At 38.0% G+C, this 23,438-nt stretch overlaps 1 protein-coding gene across 7 annotated transcripts in view; it reads right to left on the bottom strand.

Moving 5' to 3' along the window:
* Nucleotides 1-23,438, bottom strand: part of NLGN1 (neuroligin 1) — a 391,414-nt gene that overhangs the window by 5,426 nt on the left and 362,550 nt on the right. For 4 of the 7 annotated variants that reach the window (XM_071566521.1, XM_071566514.1, XM_071566519.1 and 1 more), the window contains one exon: nt 4,378-4,590. In XM_071566521.1, coding sequence (XP_071422622.1) covers nt 4,378-4,590 — 213 coding nt within the window. The remainder of the gene's footprint in view (nt 1-4,377; nt 4,591-23,438) is intronic. The other 3 variants (XM_071566520.1, XM_071566518.1, XM_071566515.1) reach the window with 1 other exon arrangement.

Genomic DNA, 23,438 nt, shown 5'->3' on the forward strand with positions numbered 1-23,438 from the left:
ACTATCAGCTTGAAAGAATTTCTTAAAATTAAAGCAATTTATAGGTGGAAGGAAAAGCCACCAAGTCTCTGAAATGGGTTGAAGTTGCATGCATACAACAATGTATTAAATAAACCTAATACACTTCTTTATGTTTTGGTTGGGATTAAACCTGCTTTGAGAGGTGCAATGCTTTTGAATTGTCTATCATTTCAAATGTTTATGTTCTGAGTAACAGATGAGAAGGTACCAGGCAGCTATTAAATCCTAAGTCAAAATCCTTTCTTGTAAGGTGCTTTTTAAATGCAGGTTTATATTTATCACACTTACATAAAAATGGAACTGATATATTTTACACTATTAAGCTTTGTAATTTGGAGATTTAAACATATGTTGAGGTATTCATTTAAGGGAGAGAGAATGATCCAGCACTGCATATAAACTTGCAGCAAATCCCAAAGACTTCAGTGCAATTAATTTGAATTTATGCTGATTTAACTAGCACTCTGGACTAGGAATTCTACCCAATCAAAACTCCACCCTTATTGTGCACACCTCTTTTGCTCCCTTTGTGTTGGGTCTTTGTCTTTCCCCATTCCATTCGTGAAGGGTAATTTGGTCTCTAAAAGAGACTATGAGTCTGAACCTTGTGCAAAATATGCTGAGGAACTTAGACTATGTTTAGGTAACTGTGACATTTCTGGGGTTTTTTGCTTGCTTGGTTGGGTTGATTTGCTTTGGTCATGAAAGTTCATTTCAGTAGGATATCTTTGCATTAATTACTGGACATTATACTGGATCCTGCCTCTTATAGTGCACTAAGGGTAGCATGAAATGGTCTACAGCATCCAAAAGTTACACTGACTGAAGATATATGCATCAATATTTGGTTTTAGTTATGCTGACAGGCACTCGGCATCATTCCACTGATGCTGGGAGGGTTACTGGGAGAGTGGAAGTGACATCTGGCTCTGCTCACTTCATTTCCATAAGAGTGCTGCTTTGGTCCATAGCTGGAGACTCCCACTAAAGAAGCTGGAGTAAAGATCTCAACTTTCCTCAGAAATTTATTCCAATAATGCACAAGTTGGCTTTTACTTTGATAAGTAACATATTCCTCTTGATAGAAAACTTCCATAGCCTCTAAATCAAATCAGAGACACACTTTTACAGCACCAGACCCTGTACACTCACAAGTTAGCTGGAATCTCTTGCTGGCAGGAAACATTTGACAAGCTTCTGAGGAATTTTAAAATCATTCTGGATTGTATTAGATCCAAATCCCAAAGTCTTAAAATAAGATAGGTGTAGAGACTGAAATATGTAAACTTAAGCCTCTCCTTAAATTTATGAGTAGTCATATCCAAGATATTATTTCCTTGCATGAGATGAGAAAAAAAAGAATGAACTAGAGCTATAAAACAGCTAAAAATATATTTGCATGTTTATAAGGTCAGATATTGAGCTAGCATAAATCTGCCCAAAGTCGGTGGAATTACCACAGAGGATCCAGGCATTGTAATAAATGTAACTAAATGACAAAGCTGAATTTTCAAAAAGATGTGTTTCATGATACCTCATAATGTGTGTGAGTTTTTTTGCATATTTTGTAAATCTGTTTTTATTCCTTTATTAAATATGCCTGAACAAGGACAGAAATTGTAAGCTAAGTATAAGAAAATGCTGATATAAACACTATGGCTTGCTAAGTGCTACATAAACATCAAATGCTGGATTAAGTAAAAGTGGTCAAGTCCTCTGGTCCTAAAGCTTTCTGAGAAAGGGAAGCTGAACATCCCTCCTTCTGCTGAAGAATGCTTAGAGAAATATTCCTCCACTCAAACCATGTAGTGAAAAATGAACAAAGGTATGAAAAATTATTTCCATTCTGTTGCATAATTCCTGGAAGAAGTTTGTACCTCACATTTTTATCTGATAATGTGTATGATTATTATTGCTTATGGGCTTCAGACTGATGGAAAGAAGATTTAAATGTTCAATGGACCGTAGTGCTTTGAGACTCCTATTCAAAGCATCACCAAAATAAATAATAAGAATAATAATTTGCATATTTTCATCTGTATTTTCAGACACTTCCTAAAGATGGGTGCTGTTCTTTGTGCCCACTTGCAGGTGGGCGGCCACAAACAGCACCATCTTGAAATAGGCTGAATTCCTCCTCTCAGCTGCCAAGGGAATCTGACAAAGGGAAATTACAGGAGAAAAGTGAGCATCTGAATTTACAGCTTATGAAATCGGCTGGTTGATAATCATAGAACTGTTTGGGCTGGAAGGGACCTTAAAACAAACTCATTCCAGCTCTCTGTCATGGTCAGGAACCCCTTCCACTATCCCAGGTTGCTCCAAGACTCATCCAACCTGGCCTAGAACACTTCCATGGATGGGGCAGTTTCTCTGTGCCACAGCCTCACCACCCTCACAGGGAAGAGTTCCTTCCTAAAATCCAATCTAAATGTGCCCTCTGTGAGTGTGAAGCCATTCACTCCTTGTCCTGCCACTGAATGCTCTTGTAAAAAGTCTTTCTCCGGCTTTCAAATGTGAATGTGAAAAAAAATAAAGTGAAATAAATGGGGTTTTGGAAATGTCAAAATATTGGAAAAACGTTAAAATACTTGAAATAACTTTTCTTTTTGAAACTGACCAATTTTTCTTTTTTCTTTTTTTTTTTCTTTTCTTTTTTTTTTTAGGGGCAGGTCTAACCACCTCTGAAGGAAACATAACATACATGGAATTGTGGCACATTTTTCTGTTTAATCCAAGTTTGAACAAAGCACGGGTTTGCTTTCTTATAAAAGAAATCTTTGAAATCTTTAATGAGCCTTCTTCAGTTCCCCTCCCAAACGATTTGGTCTGTTCTGCTGGCAATTTACTGCAGCAGTTTCTCCAAACAAATTTTGCTGCTATCAGAATTCTGGCTGTGTATTGGGAACACTAGATTGGAAGAGGCAACATGACTGTGTAGATGTTGTAAATGTGGGAGTTTGCATTAATGCCATTCTGCATTGAGAAGATCAATATTATCATCCCATAAGAGTTAGGGGAGGATAAACCAGGTCTCCTCATTCCACCTGAAGCTAAATCCTTGATGGCAAAGTTGTTTTTGAGAGTTGTGATAAAAGAAGATGGTGCAGTGTGACCCTTAGGTTAGAGTGCAATGAGGTAATGCTTACATCTTGTTCTTATAGGCCAGCTCAGAAATATCTCCTATTTAAGAGCAGATAGTTATAGAAGAAAAAAAAGATTACATTAAAGATAGAATTGTGAAAATAGACTAAAATTCAGACCACAGTCTTATTTTCCACTTGACTTTTCTTGTAGAAGTTATATTTTTCTCTCATTTAAAATAGCATATCAGCATGATCTAAAGAATCTGTCACTTCTGTTGACCTCAGTGGGCTCTGCACCATGACTTGGGGTAAATGCAGCTCTTTTAATGTCAGCAGAAGTATGTTTTTATGACTGGCCAATTAGTCCCCCATGAAGATATAGCAATAGAAATTAGGGGAGGATTATATTCACAGGGCACAGTGTGATGTTCCTGGTAAACTAAAAAATACAGATAAAAATATGTGAAAACAGTGAGACCAAAGTAACGTGATCAATCAGCAAGAGCCATGCAAATGAGAGAAACTGTGAAACTATGGTGCAAAAATCATAGAAAAAAATTGGGTGCCTCAAACAGCATGTTTTTAATTTCCTGCTGTCTGCCTCAACTAGAGAGAAAAAGTGTTAGTTACGGAGTAGGAAAAAACATATAGAGAAAATCCATTTGCAACTTGGATGCTTTGACAATTTTGGATCATGCATGCAAAACATTCAACCATTCTTTTATTAGATGACGGGAAGTGAAGTGCATGCAGTTTCAGATAAAAGATTTCTGAACTAAGTAGTTGTTTCCTTCACACAAAATAATAGTTTTAATCATTTCAGCTGTTAGCCTGAAAAGAGAAACTGTGTCATTTTAGTTTTCTTTAAATTCTGCTCCTCAGGAGAAACTAAACATGCTTTTCACAACTGTCTGAATAAAGACGACCTCATCTACTGTGAGCATGACTGACTGGTTTTCCAAAAAGGACACCCTTAGGTAGGAAAGAAAAGATACAAAAACTATGCACCAAGAAAATGCTGTTCAAAAGTCTGCTATAAAGTGCTTCTACAAAGCTCCATAGGAAAAAAAAAGAAAGTGACCCAAAATTTAAACATGCACAGAAGAGCTGAGAGAGAAGGAGGCTTGTACAGCCTTTAAAAAAGTTTTCCTAGTATTGAGCTGAACTCAATAGTTCATAGAAACAAAGAGAATATACAGAACATCACATAGTACTAATGGTGGTGGCATGCAGACACCAAAATTGTCAAAATTTGCAACCTGCATAATACCTTTGGTTGAATTGCTCCAACGGTTACCTTCAGAATAATGGGATAAAGTCAACAGATTGACGCATGAACCTCCTGCACCAGATCCAAAAACAGTTATTCTTAGTGGGTCACCACCAAAGAACCCAATATTTTCACTAGTCCATCGCAAAGCTTGAATTAGATCAAGGAGGCCATAGTTCCCCTTTGCTGCTTGATCCCCAGTGCTCAGAAATCCTGTGAATGGAAACAAAGAAAAGAAGGGTTAGCAAGTGCTCTTCTCAGCAATCCTGTTTAAATCTTCCAAGATTTCAAAAGTATATGCCGTTAAATATCATGCAACTACATAATTTGCCATATTCCCTGGGAAAAATTTGCAATTTTACACAGTTCCTGAAGCAAAATTATTCAATATTCAAAATTATTCCATATGATATATTAATGTAGGAAAGAAGAAGATCCCAGGCAAAATACTCATCTGAATCTTAACAGGTCACAACATACTACTACCAAAGATTTTCTGTTGGCTGTACCAAGTTTAAGAATAAAGGTTTAGCAAACAGATAAGATGCAGGGGTTTTGTACAGGATTTGGTCAACTCTGTGTTGCACTTCTGTACTTGGATGCAGCCATGAGCTTTGTACATGCCTGAGAGGTAATGATTGCACTTCCCTGTAGACTGTTTGGTCATGTCTAGGCAACACATTGTCTTTTACTTTTTTCTCCACCCAAAAATGCAGCCTATGTCACAGGACAAGCCGGGTTGAACACTGAGAGCAGCTCTAAACCCCCTGAGCTCCATCCCATAGTCATTAACCTGAGTTAATTGAATCTGCATTAAATGGATAAAGACAATTGAAGTTGTTTCCGTGACCCTTTAACAGGAAAAAGATAAGAGCTCAGGTGTAATCTGGAGAGCACTACAATAGTTCCCTTTTATTCCTACTGGAGGCAAAGCTGCAGAATGTGTGAGGTGCAGGAACAGCTTTTTCACACTTTACTCCCAGCAGTACCCTCACATTTAGCATTGCTGTTACTCTTGCCATTAGAGCCTACTGACTCTAAAAGAGGTACAGTAAAAACTTTGAAGAAAGTCTCTGTTGATAAAAGGCACTGCTTTTTGTTCCCATTTGTTGACATTTCCAATTTTCTCAGCTTAATAAACAAATGTTTAAACAATCCAGCATTATGAAGTAGTCCAAACCTCCATTTGCATATCAAACTGCTTTAATGTTCACTAAATCGTATAACTGTTTTATCAGTACATGCTTCGTAGAGAAATGCAACCATTTCAACAATTATTTCCCCATTAATTAGATATCAGTGGGTCTTCTAATCTCTTCGAGGTCCTACTGATTTAACTCTCCTGAGTGGAGACAGCCTACTCAAAAGAAGTTTACAGTAGTTTTGCAGACAAACAGCTCTCAAAGGAGTCCTACTGTTTCATTGTGACAATAAAAACAGCTTTTGAGACATTTTGAACAAGACACGTGTGCATATATCTATAAAACATCTATACCTCTATAAAACAAGGATTTAACAAGAATACAGATACTTATATGTGTATACCTGTATTCATGTATGTAATGAACATGTTATTTGTTTCTTTATTACTCTAATTTGACTTCCAAGTTTGCATTTGCTATTCTATCCTGTCTGTAGACATTTATACCAACAGCCCTTCTCTGCTATAAACTGCACTGAGAGCTGATTGGCCTCACTGCCTCAGCGGTTGAGCTCTGCTGCATTTAGGGCAAGAAGCTCTGTTTGTGTAGGTCAATCCTGATTTTTGCTACCATGGAGAGTGAACTGGAAAGTGGCACAGGGTGCCAGGCCAGCAATTCTGCTTCCAGACCTAATGTACCAAGTCTAATGTACATATTTCATTCACTGTAGCTGTAGTAAATTGTTACACTATACTAGACTAAAATAACCACTATTCTACAATTATTTATGAATTAACTGCATAAAAATCAAAGCAGCATTGCTACCACAGAGGAAAACACCACCTTGATATTCAGGGAATGCCCAGAAAGTAAGTCATAATTATAATTAACCCATACATTCTCATTTTACTATTGCAGCTCAGCACAGAATTGAGATTATGATGATGTTATTTTACTCTGCCTCACTCTCCTTCATTTCTTGTGTGGCCAGAGGGTTGGTGTGCATGTCTGTGTGAAAGCATGGCCTCCACGCAATCCTTCCTGCACAGAAGTATTCAGTCGTGTCTTCATGCTCCAGTAGAATGTTGTCCCCCACAAATAGTTTTTAATGTCACAGAGAGATGATGCCTTTGAATATGAAGCAAATATAATGAAAGCTCCCTAACCACTCTCACTGCCTTTGTCAGCCTGCTTGGAACTGAGGGATGGTACCAGGGACTGTAAGAAAATTAAAATGTAGGAATTTAGGGAAACTACAGATTCCTGTGGCTACACATGCTGGAAAAGTCTTCCCCTTTCTTTGCATAAGTATAGAACTGTGGGAAATCAGTGACAAATCAGTTCATCATATTAAGCACATAAGTGACTGCACTGATTTGAGGGATTAAAGGAATGATGGACCCTGGTGGTCCTTGGAACACAGGCAGCAATGAGATGAGAGCAATGACAGCTGTGACCAAACTTGTGACATAAACATGTCCCTCTTTGATTTTCAACATTCCCTGGCTTGCAGATTCTCTCAGCCTGATCAAGACCTGCTCTCAGCACATCTGCAGCTTTGGTTCAAAGAGATCCTGTAGATTTCTCAAAATGATTCCAAGGCACTGATTAGGAAAATAGATGGTGGGGTTACAGCTGAGATACAGCAATTACCCAGAAGTAACACAGATGTGAACACTCAAACTTCCTGAAAAAGTTGTTTCCTTTACTCTCTATAATAGTGGGCAAAGTGGAAATCAAATAAGTCTTTGCCTGGAAAAGCAACAGATTAAAGTTATAGGTAAAGCCTTAGGGCATTCTCCTGGTGTTATATGAATTCACATCAAGCTCCGAAGCTGAATGGGGAAATGTGAAATCCTTGTTAACTATAAATACATCACTTTTTAAAAAATTCTTTGTGAAAGGGCTCTTAGAGGAAATGTCTCCTTTTCATAAAAGTAGACATTAGGAACCTTTGCATTCAGTTCAGGGAATGTGCCAGGAGGGGGAGCTTTCAGTTTAGTTAAAAAAAAAAAAAAAAGGGAAAAAAAAAAAGGCAGTATTAGTAATATTCTCCTCATTCATCTATATTAACCAAATTATGACTTGTGTCCAGAGCAACAGCTCTGATGCAAAAGAAATATCTCACACCTCCTCAGCAAGAACCACATTGGCTGACTTCCATATCTACACAAGATGGATGATGATTGATGTTGACTTTCATGACATGAAACATTTCTATCTCATTTTTCAGAACCATAAGAAGCCTGTTAATATCACCACCTGTTCATGTCTTTTTTCCTGTATGCAATAGTATCAGCATGGCTTAGGAAAATTCAGAATGTCATGAAGTCAGACATAGGACTGATAAAACAGATGAGGTTTTTCTTTCCATTTTGTGTTTTTTTCCAGTGAGGAGGTGCCTCAGTACAGATAAACTCATCGAACTAAACACATGCAGAAAAATGATTTAACACACAGCATCATACCCAGCCTGTCAGTCTGTGGGTACAGGTACTTATCCCTATTTATCACAGAGATAAAGTGGAGATTGGAACAATAGGCTTTATCTTTATCCCAGGAGGAGCTTTCAGTATGTAATTAATATAGATACCATGCATTTCAATGCATTCCTATGACACATGCATTGCACTGTCTGGTTATTAAGCTTGCAATTTTGAGTCACAGAGGGGAACCTGCTCTTGCTGAAAAGGGCTTATGTGTCTGAAAGCTCCTCTGTTTTTAAACTGCATCAGCTAGTCTATTAAAATGTATTATCTCTTTCTGCAAATACTGTCTTATTATTATCCTTGGATTGTCATCTCACCAAGAACACTGCTATCATTTTCTGCCACCTTTTGCCCTTGTAAAAAAAGGGAAGTAAATTATTCCTTATTTTAGTTATTCCAGGAAGACATTTACAAAAAAACTTAGTTTTGCATTATGCTCTAAAAAGGTCAGATTGAGCTAATTTTGTTCCATAATTAAGTCCTTCTACTGGAAATATTCCAATCATCAGCTGAACAATTGCTATTTTATATTCTGAATGGAGAGGTTATCTCTTCTTTTATCTCTTCCAGAGGAGCAGACTCTAATAGAATTATGGAAGTGGGGATGTGGTCTTTTGTGAGTTTAAAAAAGAGATTTATTAGGCTCATTTGGACCATTTCTCTGTTACATGTCCGTTAGACAAATATGTAGAGAGTGCCACAACCAGGCCCTGTATTTTGTATTAAGATAAATTTTAGTGCTTTATAGGCTTATCTGCCTGGGTAATGATTTCTGCTTGCCATTCAGATAAATCTTTTTCTAATGTGATTCCAGCATTTTTGAAGAGTAAATAAAATAATGGACTTGGGAAACTTAAAACATTTAGTTGAAAACCTTTCTAGTTTGAATTACTTTAAGCTCTGGCCTAATTTGAACATTCAAATTAATGCAGAAGGGAAGGCCAAAGCAGAATTTTTCCTAATGTAAGGGACTGCTACAACCCAGTGATGCAGTGAGAGACCAGGAGCAGGCTGGTGGCTATGAAAGTGTCATTTCACATCACAAGAGACGCAAAACTTCCCTCTAATGAGTCCTGTCCATATGAGTCTTTGATAACCCAGTGACCTTCGTGGCTGGATGGAAGTAAGGGGCAGAATGTCTTGCTATACACAAATAATATCTGCCTGTGAGAAAATGCACAGCAACAAATGCTACTTTAAAAATAAGAGTGTATAAACTGGTCTGACATGCTTACAGGGGTTTTTCCAAGTGCTGTGTCTCAGAAAGCAGTAACACTTAAGACTTTAATATTCCCCACCTGCCCAGGCACGTGTTATAATAACTTAGCTGGGTTTCCAGTTACAATTCCCTGTGTAGTCAAGTACCATCTTTTATTTTGTTAAAAGCAAATGTTAAATTGTACAAGTATAAATGCAGCAATGCCTACTGGAAGAATAGAGGGTGTATTTTGAGGGAAGAATTTATATTCCCTCTGGATTCCAAGTTCCTAGCTTAGGACTTTAGTTCGACACCTATTAATATTGAATGGTAATTGCCATGTACAGAAATTTTCTGCTGCCCTTTAAACTTTACCAACTCAGACAGGAATGTGAGCAAGATAAGCAATTTTTAAGAGAGATGGTTAAACTTAAAGAGCACATTTGTTTTCATCTTAGCCATCTCTGTAGAATTCACATCAGCTAACGAACCTGAATGAATTACGTGAGCAGCAGCACTTTGAACATTAATGTATATGTGATATTCATGAAGCAGAGGATCCTGCTCCTCGCTTTGCTGACCAGCACATCCTAATATTAATAGCATATTTTAGTCATGGATAAGGGGTAAGGTGACTAAAAGGACTAGGAACTCCCATAAGAAAAAAAGATGTAGGAGAATATGAACTATTCAGTGCATGAAAAATATTTCTCTGTAGACATCTGCAATGTACCTCTGCTTGTGAGTCAGATAAGCAAGTCTTCTGAAAATGCTTCTTAAGCAGGAGTTTTGTATGAAATTCATTTAATAGACAGAAGAGTGATTGCAACATTTGCAAAGTTCTTGTCTGTTTCTGTAGCTCTCTGCCACGTATTTATTAGTAATAAGATTAATGATTTCAGAAGTGCACAATTTTAGTTTAACTCCATGACATGTGCATAGTATCATGCTACATGGGTTATACACTCTTTTCTGGCTGTTTGAGATCATGGAATCACAGAATTACAGATCCATTTAGGTTGGAAAGGACCTTTTGGACCATTAACCCAGCACTGCCAAGTCCACCACTAAACCATGTCCTGAAGTGCCACATTTTAAATCCCTCCAGGGACAGTAACTTCCCTGGGCAATGCTGCTGGCCCAGCAGGCAGACTTCAGAAATTCCCGATTATTTCACCAAAGTAAACAATTTACAGAATTGAATCAGTAAACACACAAACTTGTCACTACATCCTTTGTAATTTTGAAAGTATGCATGAGGAAAAGTGAGGACTAGTGAATAAACCGATGTGTTTTTTCAGCATTTGCCTTCTACTGTAGGAATTTTTAACACTCCTCCAAGGGTACTAAATCCTTTGCATTAATATTAGTGAAGTGGCTGAAGCCTACAAAAGGACTGCTCTTTTCCTGTGGCTCTTTGAAACAACAGAAGTTTTCACTCCCTTGCATTTTACCTGATTTCTTTTGTGAGAGACCAAACAAGCTGAACACTGCAAGGTACAGAAGTCCCTTACAGCTGTTTCAGTCTGGTGGCTGTCACTTGCAGCACTAAAGCATTACAGCAAACTTCCAGTACAGAGGCAGATTGCAAAAACAAGGGAAGTTTCCCACACCAGAGCACTTCATTCCACTGCCAGAGATATACTGGCACAACTTCAGTGGGTGTGATGCAGCCTGAAGTAGGCTAACCCTCAGGCTTTCTCCAAAACACAGGTTCTCTTTCACAGGCTTTGGTATATCAAAGTCCTTTAAAAGACAGAAAAAAGTCTGGATAAAGCTAGATTTTTTGCTATCCTGGAAAGATAATCTTCAATTATTACACAAGGAAGGAATTTGCTCAGATTTACTCACATATTCTTGGCAAGCTGGCACTATTTAGCCTGGGAAAGAGAAGGTTGCAAGGAGACCTCATAGCACCCTTCCAGTATCCAAAGTGGGCTACATAGAAGCTGGAGAGGAACTCTGTCAGGAACTGTAGTGATAGGACAAGGAGTTCAACTGAAAGAGGGGAAATTTAGACTACATATCTAAAGAAATTCTGTGAGGGTGGTGGGGCCCTGGCACATTTTTACCAGAGAAGCACTGGCTGCGCCACCCCTGGAAGTGTTCAGGGCCATGTTGGATGGTGCTTGGTCTAGTGGAAGGTGTCCCTGCCCATGGCAGGGAGTTTGGACCCAAACCACTCCATGATTCTACAATTCTGAGTATGCCATAGGTGTTGAAACAGTCTGAGATTATAATTTCTAGCATTATTTGAAGGCAGGGAGATAAGAGTGACTCTTTTTGCCTTTAAAGTTTCATTAAAGAACTTCTAAAATTCCTAAGAGTGCTTTGAAAATCTGTATCTGCCTTTTCTCCACAGGGTCAATGGTTATGTCCCACTCTGCCTTTTTTGTCACATTGGGGCAGTTGTGGCCAGGCTCTCAAATTCTGGGTGTTTTCTATGTGCAAGATATTGCTGTGTCAGTCCTATCCATATGACAGCCCCATGCCAGCACACACGGTTGTGGTGTGGGGCAGGATGCAACACAGGCAGCATGGATGAACGGGGCTCTGCTTGTGAGGCCCCCTGCTCTAAGTACAGCACAACCAGGCCCAGGTGATCACCAGAGAGATCAGCTCTTTAGTAACTTACTACAGATGATCTTTACTGAAGTCAAATGAAAGCCTGATAACAATCTCGGAGCTACTTTGTGAGCTCTTTAGGGCTACTCCGCCAGATGTGCTCTTTAATACTGATCTCTGGATATGCTGTAAAAGGAAAGAAAGAAAAGGAGGGGCAAGTCCAGTTTCAGAAATGGAGCTGAAGATACTAATCTACAAGATTTTAAGTGATATGTGCTGACACATTTTGGAAAGTCAAAGTGAGCCTTAAGAACTGATAAATGACATTATGGCATGGGGGAACATGGGGCAGCTGGAGTACCTTTGATTTGAATGTCTCTTCTTCTTCAAAAAAAAGGCAGGAAAAAAACGGGGTTTGGTATAGGAAATAGCAGATATCTAAGATTATTCTCATCTTTATAAAAACAAGCAATTCTGCTGCCAGCAGAGAACACCTGCTTAAATGCCTTCCACAAGGTAAAAATCATAGCTGTTGGTACATGGCTGAGTCATGCTCTAGGGCAGCTCAAGTTTTAGTTTAAAGTATTTTTAAGTTGCATACAAAGTTTTCATAGGAAATGAACAACATTGTATTACTAAGTAATACACTAGCAATTCTCCTGTGAATCACCATCTGAGAACTTGAGCGAAAATATAAATAAAATGGTTTCTAAAAGACAGCAAGGGCAAAACAAAATCTCACAGGATAATGTGTGGAATAATAAAACCCAAACACAGACTGATCCTTTCAAAACACTCAGCCAAAGCCCAAATGATAAGGAAAGGCTATAGGAGAGAACAGAAAAGTCCGTAGCCAAATCCAACACTTGACTCTCCTACTTGGCAGAAGAAAGCGATGCCCCAGGGGAGAGATTCTTGTCTTCACCAGGATTGAGTGCACAGCTGTTCCAGTCCTACTTAGTTAAGGAGCGCAATATGCAAAATAAAGCAGCCCACAACACATTACACCAAGTATCTGTCCTTTACTACAGTCTCTCAGCATCCCCACTTTTAGTAGCAAGCTTGGAAAACAGGCATTAAGATAGACTGCCCTTTCATGCAATAGCCCTTAACTTTTAACTTTCTAGGATACAACTAAAGGAGCAGCTACAAACCCGGAAAAGATGTTAGAGCAGAGAGTTAACGAATATCAATGTTCTTAATGTGCAAGACTTTAAAGACCAAAACTAACACTGTAAAATTCTGCTTTCCATTTTCATTCAAGATTTGGGCAAAATCCTTTTCTGGAGATAGCCCAGGTGGGACTTGAAGATCTTTCTTCCCAATATATTTTTAAAAAATTTTGCTAAATAATGAGCTGTGTGATAAGTGCAGCTACTTAGAACTACATGGAGTTCAGATTCAGCTTTCAAAAGCAACTTTTAGGTAATACATTTCAATTGATTATCACATGTCAGAGAACACTTTTTCTAACTTAGGCCTGGAAATCCTCTTTGTTTTATAATGGTCACTCTGGTTGTAGATTAGTGCATGCTTTCAGTAATATCATACAGTTTTTCAGAATTTTCACTACGTATGTACATGAAAGAGAGGATGGGCTTAATTTTGCTAGAAGGGAAAATTCATGCTTTAGAAATAAAAAAAAAAAAAACCCAAAACACTAAAATCCTAATTAAGAGTTCTATTGAGAAGGACAGCACCATAATTTTTGATACTTCTTCGCAGTGTTGAGATTTGCAATGACGGTCCAATCAATGCTAATATATATTCTGTGAGCTGATGAAAGGGAAGTTAGAAATCTTCACGTAAAACTGATATGCAAATCACTAGTTAAAAGCCTAGCAGCTATTTGGAAGTGCAATCTTTCAATCAGAACACAGAAATTATGGTGCTAATTTACTGTGAACTCAAATCTCCTTATTTGAAAATAAACAGAAAAGATTAAACATTGGACCAATTTACAAAGAACTCCATTCAGTATGTCATCACTTGCATTCTCAAATCAGAACTAGAGACTTTCTGAATATCTCACTGGTCAGATAAGATTCATTTCAGGAAAGTTTTATGAATAGTAGAATGCAGATAAAGGTCAGACCAGATTATCACAAAAAATCTGTCTTCCTTTTGAATGTGTGAGTTAAACAACACATGAGACTTAAATAATCAAGATCTGAGTTCCGTAGCCTGCACAGTGCACAGACCCTTTAAATGCACTGGGAATTTAAGTAAGTTTTGAGAAAGCCTGAGAAATTAACCTGCTCTATTTTCCTTCTTTCTCTCTTCCTCTGCCTTTCCTATCCCCTTCTCTTTTTGCAAAGCTTAATCTTATTTAATCAGCATCAACATTATTCTTGGAGTCCTGTTATTCATGTGGATTTACATGTCCACTGTGATCTCTGAAATACACTTGGGGCACACCATCAATTTATCACTTGACAAATCCTCAGGAATACCTGGCAGTATTTTTACCCCAGTGATAATAACCTGCCACGTTCCCTCCAGGTGCTCTGTGGCCAGCTAACTCCTTGACCTTCCTGTGGCATCACCCCCACACCTCCTCCCTGCTGCCATACACTGAGCAGCAGTACCCCAGGGACCAGGAGGGTGACATTCTGCTCTGTTCCTCCAACCTACTCTCATACTTGTCTTACTGAAGGCACTGCATGTGTGGCTATCTTAGCCTGCACATAAGAATAACTTCTGATAAGAAAAAGTAAGTAGAAAAAGCAGCAACCCAGTTTCAGTTTGAATTTTGGAGTGAGGCAAGTTGCAGCACAGTGTAACACCATCATAATTGTAGCACATCAAGTTTTGTATCACAGCAGCTACCATTTGTGTTTGTGATGGCAGAGATGCTGAGATATTTACTCGGAGGAAAAGATTTGTCCAACAGTGAGAAAGTGAAGAAATACAGTGGGTTTTCCACACATACCTGTTGACCTCTCAAAGTCTGTGGGCTACTATCAGGGGCCAAAGATCACTCAGAAGGGCAAACCAATCAAAAGCAAACACAAAAACACTTTATGACCATCTGGGCCATGAGGGAAGACTTGGGAAGGTCTGTAACAAAAATATCTTGCAAACGACTATTTTAATCCAGAGGCTTTTGCTAGTGAGATTCTTATGCTGTTTTCATTGCTATTAAATGAACACCAGAAACATTTGTGAGAGCATATATGCCCAGACAGAGGCATCAAATCTAATTTTCTGGTAAATATATATCAGTTCTGGTAAAAAGTGAAGTAACTAAGAATTAAGTGTATCTCCATATGCCTGTTCATTTCTTACATAGCATTGTGCCTCTCCTAGTACAACTTTGGCTTTCTGCTGTTTCTGAATTTCCTGTTCCATGTAGCAAGGTGCTTTGTTTCTTTGCTATGATTTTACTTTTAAGACACATTTTGTGTCTTAAAGGCAGAGAGCTGAAGAAAAGTCAAGGATGAGATGAGCTGTTACAGAGATGGTAACTGACATTTACCCAAAAAATGATTGCTACTAAACTATTCCTCCCAAGCAGAATCCTGAGGGGTCTGGCTACTCCTGATGGTACAGCTGTTAAGCAAAACAGTAGGACATAAAAGATATGTATTAATTTATAAAGCTTACACACAACTCTTGCCTATCTCTTCAGAGTGGTCTTGTAGATAACTGGTTTTATGCATATCCCCTAAACTTTCTAGCAATAATTTAAATGAATACAAGGTGTCAAAGAATTATCCTTGTCCAAGGAAAACAAAGGAAAAAAGACACAAATCCACACAAAGTTAATTGAGAACTACTGAAGCTCCATCCATTGCAGTTTCACATTGGTGCACTTCAATTAAGGCATAATAGGAGTAAAAAGTAATTTATACTTATAGATTAGATGTCATTTGTGAAACATCACTGATTAACTCACAGTGGCTTCTGGAGCCCCAGAACAAATGTTGGAGTACTCTAGGTTTCACTTTTGAGTTGGCACCTTGGTACCACAAAAGCAAAGCTGAAATACCTTTATTTATAGGTATTGGTAATAAATGCTTGATACACATGGGCACACACAGACTCCTGCTATCACCATGAGATCTTCAGGCTTCACTAAATAGAGTTTCATTCACCAAAAGAGAACCAACACAAAAACACCTGTACTGTTTGCAATGACAATCTAAAATCTGTATTTGGTCACTGAAAGGCAACTTTTTTACTGTGTTTAATTATAATTAGAGAATTCCTTGAAAGGTGCCTATTTCAACCTCAACTAAATGCAGAGCTCTAGTTTTCTGTTGGATTTTGCATCCTTTCATCCTACTTTGTGATGCATTATCACTGCATCATCTGAAAATGATGGCCCAGCCTCATTGCTCTTCTAAATCTAATTCTAGTCATGTCAAGAAAATCTGACAGTTCATACTGAGCAAGGGTGTAATTCCAGGTCTTTAATCTTTTGAGATACGTAAAAGCATCACATTAATAGCTACATTCATAGATAAAGCATCAAACATACAGCATCAACAAAGTGCCCAAACTATGTAATATTTCATTGGTAGCATAAAATAATTGATGTTTCATATAATTAAGTATGTGAGATGACTGGAAGCTGAAGTAAAACCCTGGAAATCCTTGAAAACAAAAATGGGGTACATATACCATCCTGCTTCCAATAACTGAGATTACTCTACACTGAAAGATTTCTGCAACAAATAGAGTGAAAGACAATTAGAGTCCAGCTGAGGTAAATACACTGTTAAAGATGCTAACTTTACATTTACTGCCCTATATTCAGTCCCCAATAGGAAGCCAGGTATTCTATATTGCCTAGTTGAAGAGTATCACAACAGCCTCATCTAGTTTCATCTTTTGCCATCAGAACACAGAAATCTGGAAGCAGCAAAGTGGGAGAAACTAAAACAGCAAAACCTAAATTATTTCATATTTCTGTCATGTATTTTAAAATTTAATTTTTTTAGTTTGTTTTGTTTTTGAAAGCCATTCTATAATTGTAATGTAATACTTTGATACAATACAATTACACTGGGGATTCTTTTATCAGGAGGATAATATTTTTCAGTTATTCATGTTTGGGTTAAATTAGATGTTTTTCAGCTTACAACACCCACTTACAGCCAAACTGAGAGAAGGAACAGCAGTCAGAGGTCACAGGGATCACGTTCTCAGCCCTGAGCAAGAAGCGAATTTTTACAAAATGGTCTCGTCTAACAAAACAGTGCTCAGAAGAGGACACGGATGTCAAGCACTTCTATAAAGCAGCTAAGAAACATTATGGCAAGGAGTGGCTTGCTGAGAAGCGTCACTTTGCTATTTTGCTGTTACAATTCTTATAACTTCCTCCAAAGGGAACTAATATGCACAGGATTCACATGGTAAGTAAAACAGTGCTAATTTGTTTTTAATACTTAAGCAAATACTACAGGTTCTAAAGGCACTTTCTATACCCTCAGATGAGTTAGAAAATCTAATCTGTGCTAATTTTCCCAAAAACAGATGGTACATGAATTAAACTGTGTAGACCCTTTTAAGCTTCCATTCTCACTGGGTCCCTTTTGGGATAAGTAATGTTCATTTCTTAGGGCTCTATTCTCCTGCACTTATTTCTCTTAAGGAACTGAGAACAGCTTCCCTAATTGCATAGGAAGATGCACTCAAGGGTGGAAAAGTCAGAGTTTGGGTTTTGAGGGATTATGTTATGTATGCAATGCTCGTCACTAAACCCAGTATTATTTTTGCATGGACAGCACAATCCTATCTGTGTTATTTACAACGGAAAAACATTTCATTCCAATCCAAGAGATATTATTAGTTATGGAAGGCAGGACTATGCCACTCAACCTCATTCATGTACATCAATTCAAGGCAGGAGGTATGGACTCTTAGGACTAAAACCACCTGACCTGAAAATAAAGATTGCAGACAGTAAGTGTTAACAGGTGATTTCAGATGTTGTTTATTATTGGAAATGGCTTAAAAATCTCACCATAGCCCTGGGCTTAATTTTGTAGAGGTAAAATAGGTCTGTGCAAAGGAAATTAATCGACATGTGGAAAAGAGAAGTTGGGAAGATGAAATAGCATTAAAAGAGAGTTTATTAAACCAATTCAATTCACAGCTTTTCAGTAGACTAAGATGAGCAGATTTCTGCCAGTGTTGTTGCAGCAGCATGATCTTAAAAGAAAAAAGAAGGTTCAAACAACCTTCACTAGCCAGATGGAAGACACTGTGTTCTCCTGGAGCTGCTGCAACACCTGCCATATCTCCTTCCTCTAGGTCAGGCATTTCCATAGGGCACATAGCAAGCCCAAGTCCAAAGGTCTACTTTGATTTCAGTCATGATCTGCTCCTTATGGGATAAGATTGAGGAAAAAAAAGATCTTCTTTTCCATGACATTTACGTGTTGCCTTGATTTACTCTGGAACCAGGATGGTTTACAATATGTTATGATTTTAACCTCACCATGAATAATAAGGTAGTAGCAATACTCAATTCACAGGAACAAGGAGCCAGCACAGAGAAGGGAGTGACATGCTAGGAGTATAGAAGAAAGCTGTGGTGGAAGAGAGAGCTGAACCTGGCTCTGAATTGTGAGGACAGAAATATGATCTGGTAGGCTTAAACAATGAAATCAAGAATTATTGTGCCGTTATATTTTGAAGATTTTTTTTTTTGCAACCACATACCCACCTTTACAATTCCACTGTGAATGCTCTTTTAACATACTGCATAGTGTAAGCTGGGTGCTAACTGATGAAATAAATTGAGTTTTAATGCACTTTGCTCAACAACACACCCCAAATGACACATCAGTAATTACCATCAATCTCAAGCAACATCCTGACGAAGTTACTGAGTGTAAAGCACATCTGCTGATTGCAATGGATTGCATTCTTGGTCTGCTTGAGATTTGTCAGAAAATGTATTTATACTCAACATTAATTCTGCTGACTCTGAGGATTGCTTCAGTTAACAAAGGCCTCTCTGACACTGCAATATTGAATCACGTCCCATTTCTGGCAAAGTACTTCTAGCAAAATACCAGCTGTTTTCAGTGGAGGAGCAGTGTGATACAATGAGTTGATGTGCTGGCTTGATTAATCTCTGTATGATTTCCCAGCTTCTAACATAACATGTGCATAACTTTCTATTTGTAGTCACCAGTGTAGAACATCACTTGACAGTTAAAGTACTTATGTTCTTGTTCTTTACTCAGGAGAGAGTTACTGAAGAAATAAAGTTCATCTCTTTTCATTTGTTATCTTCTGAAAACAGCAGTGAGGGGATGACTGCAAAGACTGTAGAAAGGGAGTGGCTCCATGACTAGCAGTGTCATTTAGTATCACTTCATATATCATTGCTGTTTTCCTCCATCAGAACAAAAGGTACCATATGGGCTTTGCTTTTCAATGATCCGTCAGTCAAATTCAAAGAAGGTAACAAATTATTTTGTAAATTCTCATGGAAAAAGCACATATGATTTAAGACATAAGTAGAATAAGTCCCTAAATATTTAGAACTAGTCTCAGTAGTTTTAAGGCAATGTATTTCCTTCTAGAATAGAAATTAGAGCTTTTATTGTAACATTTCTTGTCAAAATTACAATTCTTGGCTGCAAGTTTGAAAAACTATTTAGCAGCATTATGGAAGACCACTGAAAAGCATTACAGTGGCTGGAATACTGTGCTCCCCTCTGCTGTCAATAGGTCAATCTCCAGCTATGACAGTCTATATGAAGGTGGATTTAATGTAACCTTGAACTGGTTTTTTCCCCCAATCCTCCCAATACTTTTTCAATTCTTTGTTTGCTGCTTCATTCTAAACCATTTTTAAATACTGCTGTGCAGTGCCTCAGCTGTTGTTTCCCAGAATGTATTCATCACAGTCAGCAATGTTATATGTCACACTAAAAGCGACTAAACACAAATACTGCTGTGCAAACTATGAACAATATTTACTTTAATACTTGTAAGTCACTGCCTGATAGCTGTTTGGAACAGGCCATGTAGGAGAGTTTATGCTTCCTTCTACCTTTGTCCTTCCCAGAACTATGTCAAAATAGATACAGAGCATGGAAAGAAAAGGTGCTGCGTGCCAAAAAAATGTGTTGAGTGAAAGAATGGTGTAGCTGGACAGTCAAGAACTCACTATTGTTTGGGAGCTCCAGGCTTGCTACATGTTAAATTTGTATGATTTGAATCCCTTTTCCTTTTCAAAGCATAGCAAGTGTTGTGGCACTAGGGAGTGTTCTCTGCTTTCAAAATGTGGTGGTGAGTTTATTTTTTTTCTGCTTCTGATATATATACATATATACCATGATCAATGAGTTTCATTGTTGACAAATAAAGATCAGAGTGTTTTCTGCATGTCACAGTATCCATACACACACTCTTTCCACACAGAGACAGAGCAGGTATTGACCACTGTACAAACCAGAGTAAATGATGAGGCACAGTTATTATCATATAAATGTTAAGAGATCAGGTAATAAGGTTGGGATGGAAGAATGAACACACCCAAGACCCATATGGAAAAGCCATCAAAAATGGAAATCCTCACCTGTCACTTCCCATGAATTAGTCTATGGGAATTTTGCAATTCTTTCCAGAACAAATGACTGCTTTCTGAAGCAGCAAAGCCAGTAAACATAATGAAGATATTTCCATTAATTTCATAGACTCTGCATTCCTCATTTAAAACAGAGACTGCACATTTGTACATTTCCTGCTGTTTATTGCTGTTACAAATAAATCACACGTGTATGTTTTAAAATCAAAACCTGAAGCTATTTATTCCGAAGCGATTAATTGATTGGAGAAGATGCTTATTATAAAATAATGAAAAATTTGCTTCACAGCTCACCTGATGCATCTATTTATTGTTTCCAGTAACACAAAGGGTAGAAAGGGAAGCAGCAGTTATTTCATCACTATACTGGTTCCTTTCATTTGATTTCAAATTAGTATCAGATTACCTTTTGTCTGTACTCTCTCTTGATTGAGGGGTGAACAGATTGAACTTTTCACCCCTAGAATCTTTTATATTCAAAGCATTTGGTTTCCCACAAGCTAAAGAAAAAATAATTACGCAATCTTTGTTCCCACTGCAGGCACCTAGCAGGTTTTAAATATAATAAATGTATTCTGGCAAAGTTAATGTACCATAAAATCAAGCAGACTGTATCACTCTTTGATACATATACCTGGTAAGCCATCACTGAAAATAACAGTAATGTATGCTAACAGATTATTCATCCATAGCAGACCCACCTTCTCTGTCAGGGAAGGTATTTTAAGATACAAAAACATAATCCCCTCCTCCTATACGTTTTTCCTGAGTCTATTATTTACCCAGGATGCACAGCCTTGTTTAAGTCCTGCTTTTAGTCAATTTTATAGCCCAACTGAAACACTGGAAGTCAAGTGACTCAATGCAAGGTCACACTATGAATCTGCACCTCTGTGCAAAGCAGGGCTCGGATGCAGCCAGCACCTGCTCCTGCCTCCTACATCATCCTGCCTCCTTTGGTGAGGGCATCAGCCTCAAAAACAAGTGGGTCTTGCATATTCTGTCATTAAGGGCAGGTGAGGCTCTCGAGGCAGAGGAAACTGCAGTGGCAAAAGCAGCTTAAATCCTGGCTGGGTTCCATTGTGCGATGGCAATTGTACTTCTCTTTCATGTGACAAAACAGGGCAGATGCCAAGGTCATAAAAAGTTTTATATGGCCGGACCTTCCGTCTTTTCAAGGTAGGTTGGAGAGGCAAAGGGCTACAGACAGAAAAATGGAGTAATAAAGTTTAAGTAGTGGGCAATAGTATCCATCTGCAGTGCTGCAATGGCGATTAAGAGATTGCAAAAACTGCCTGTGGCTCTAATTGGATTTTCCTGTGTTGTGTGCAACCCTGGGGGCTGAATGCTGATAAAGCCTCCTTGTGCTGCCTTGCCTGTTCATCCCACATGTGTGACTCCATGGGATGGACTCACCTGGAAAACATGCAAATTCCTGCAGTGCGTAGGAGCTGGCCTGTTGCAATGCCCTACAGAACACTGTGTAGTACTTAGAAAATCACAAGCTCATCAATTAGCAAGAGACAATATAGCACTAACAGACACCTGAAATTGTCATATTAACACTGTGTTAAGAACAAGAAAGAGTCAGAAAACAGAAGTCTATGTGTGGTTAACTAAAATAAAACCCTCCTGTATTTATACATTGCTAACCACAAATGTAAGTACATTTGGGAAAAAAAAAGTAAGTAAATTTGAGGAATAAATATAAAACACATGGTAAATACTAAGTTTTGAAAAATAATATTTGTGTGGGGAAAAAAGTTCTAGCATTGGAACATTGCCTTCCGCTGAACTGAATCTGTTTTCATTTACTAAGCTCTTTACATGTACTCTAAATAAAATTAAAAAAGCAAAATGAAGACCATTCTGAGTCAGCAGACAGCCCTTGCAAGTGTTTCCTTTTCTTCTCACAGATTTCCTAAACTACAGACCAAAGCCATGGACTGTTCCCATTCAATGCTAATTTTCCAACTCATTAAACAGGAGAGAAAGCTGAAACTGTTTCATTAAAGAGAAAGAATACTGCAACTATTTAGTGAGAAGAAAACTCCAAAACAAAAGAAATATTGGAAGATTGGGAATGTAATTATAATTTTGTTAGGAACAGAAGGAAGCTGGAAGGATAAAGTAACAACCCTCTCATTCTCCCAATAATTAGAGCATTGAGAGTCAAGAAGGGGAATCAAGAAGCTGGGAACAGAGAGGTATGTCTGTGATTCATCAGCACGGAGCTGTCACTTGTATTTGTTTGAGACTATTGAATGCTGTTTATTGAATTTTGTTCCTTGCTTATGGTTGTCTGTTCTTTCACCAGATGATTCCTACATGACCTGAAGACTTCATACATTCACAGTGACTGAGATCTTGATTTTGGGAACCATATTGGTGGTACAGGGTATTGGAGGGAACATAAAACCCACCTCATTTAAAACCCTGACAAATCATAGGGAAGCAGATCAGCTAAATTAACCAATGACACTAAAAAGGAAAGTGGCTTATGAACATAGAGGCAATAATACAGAGGCAGAGTATAAAAACATAGCCAAGAAAGATTAGCTTCAGGAAAAAATGCAGACTGCTAAACCTGTTGAGAAAGGGAAGATGAGATAACAATGTTAAAGATTTCTCCACTTCCACCCCAGTTAAGTCCATCACAGGTTTGCATTGCTCAGAGCAGCCAAAAGTGATCCTTCTGCAAATGCAGCTCAGCACTTGTTAAGCAGCTGAAAGGTACTAAACAAGGCTGGTATCTAACAGTGTGTCTGTCTTATCTGGAATACAAAGGAAAAACAAATGGGAATAAGCTCACAAAAGAGAAACAAAAAATGATAAGGTGCTGAAAGGGAAAGTGTTCAGAAAAGATTAAAAAGTGGGTAAACAACACAAGGTAAAATGAATATAGTTTGGTCAAAAAACACCCTGAGGATGGCAGATATATTACAGTATGAATTATTCAGGTTGCCACGTAATGTTTATCACGAGACACAACAGCACCAAAATAAGAACAAGAAACAAATGTACTTCTTGGTTGTGATGACTACTAAATATAAGGGAAAGTTTCCTGTGAGAAATGATGCCATACCTCCTTGATCTGAACTTTGAAAAATAAG

Source organism: Pithys albifrons, chromosome 11, assembly GCF_047495875.1.
Source record: "Pithys albifrons albifrons isolate INPA30051 chromosome 11, PitAlb_v1, whole genome shotgun sequence".
NCBI classification, from domain to species: Eukaryota; Metazoa; Chordata; class Aves; order Passeriformes; family Thamnophilidae; genus Pithys; species Pithys albifrons.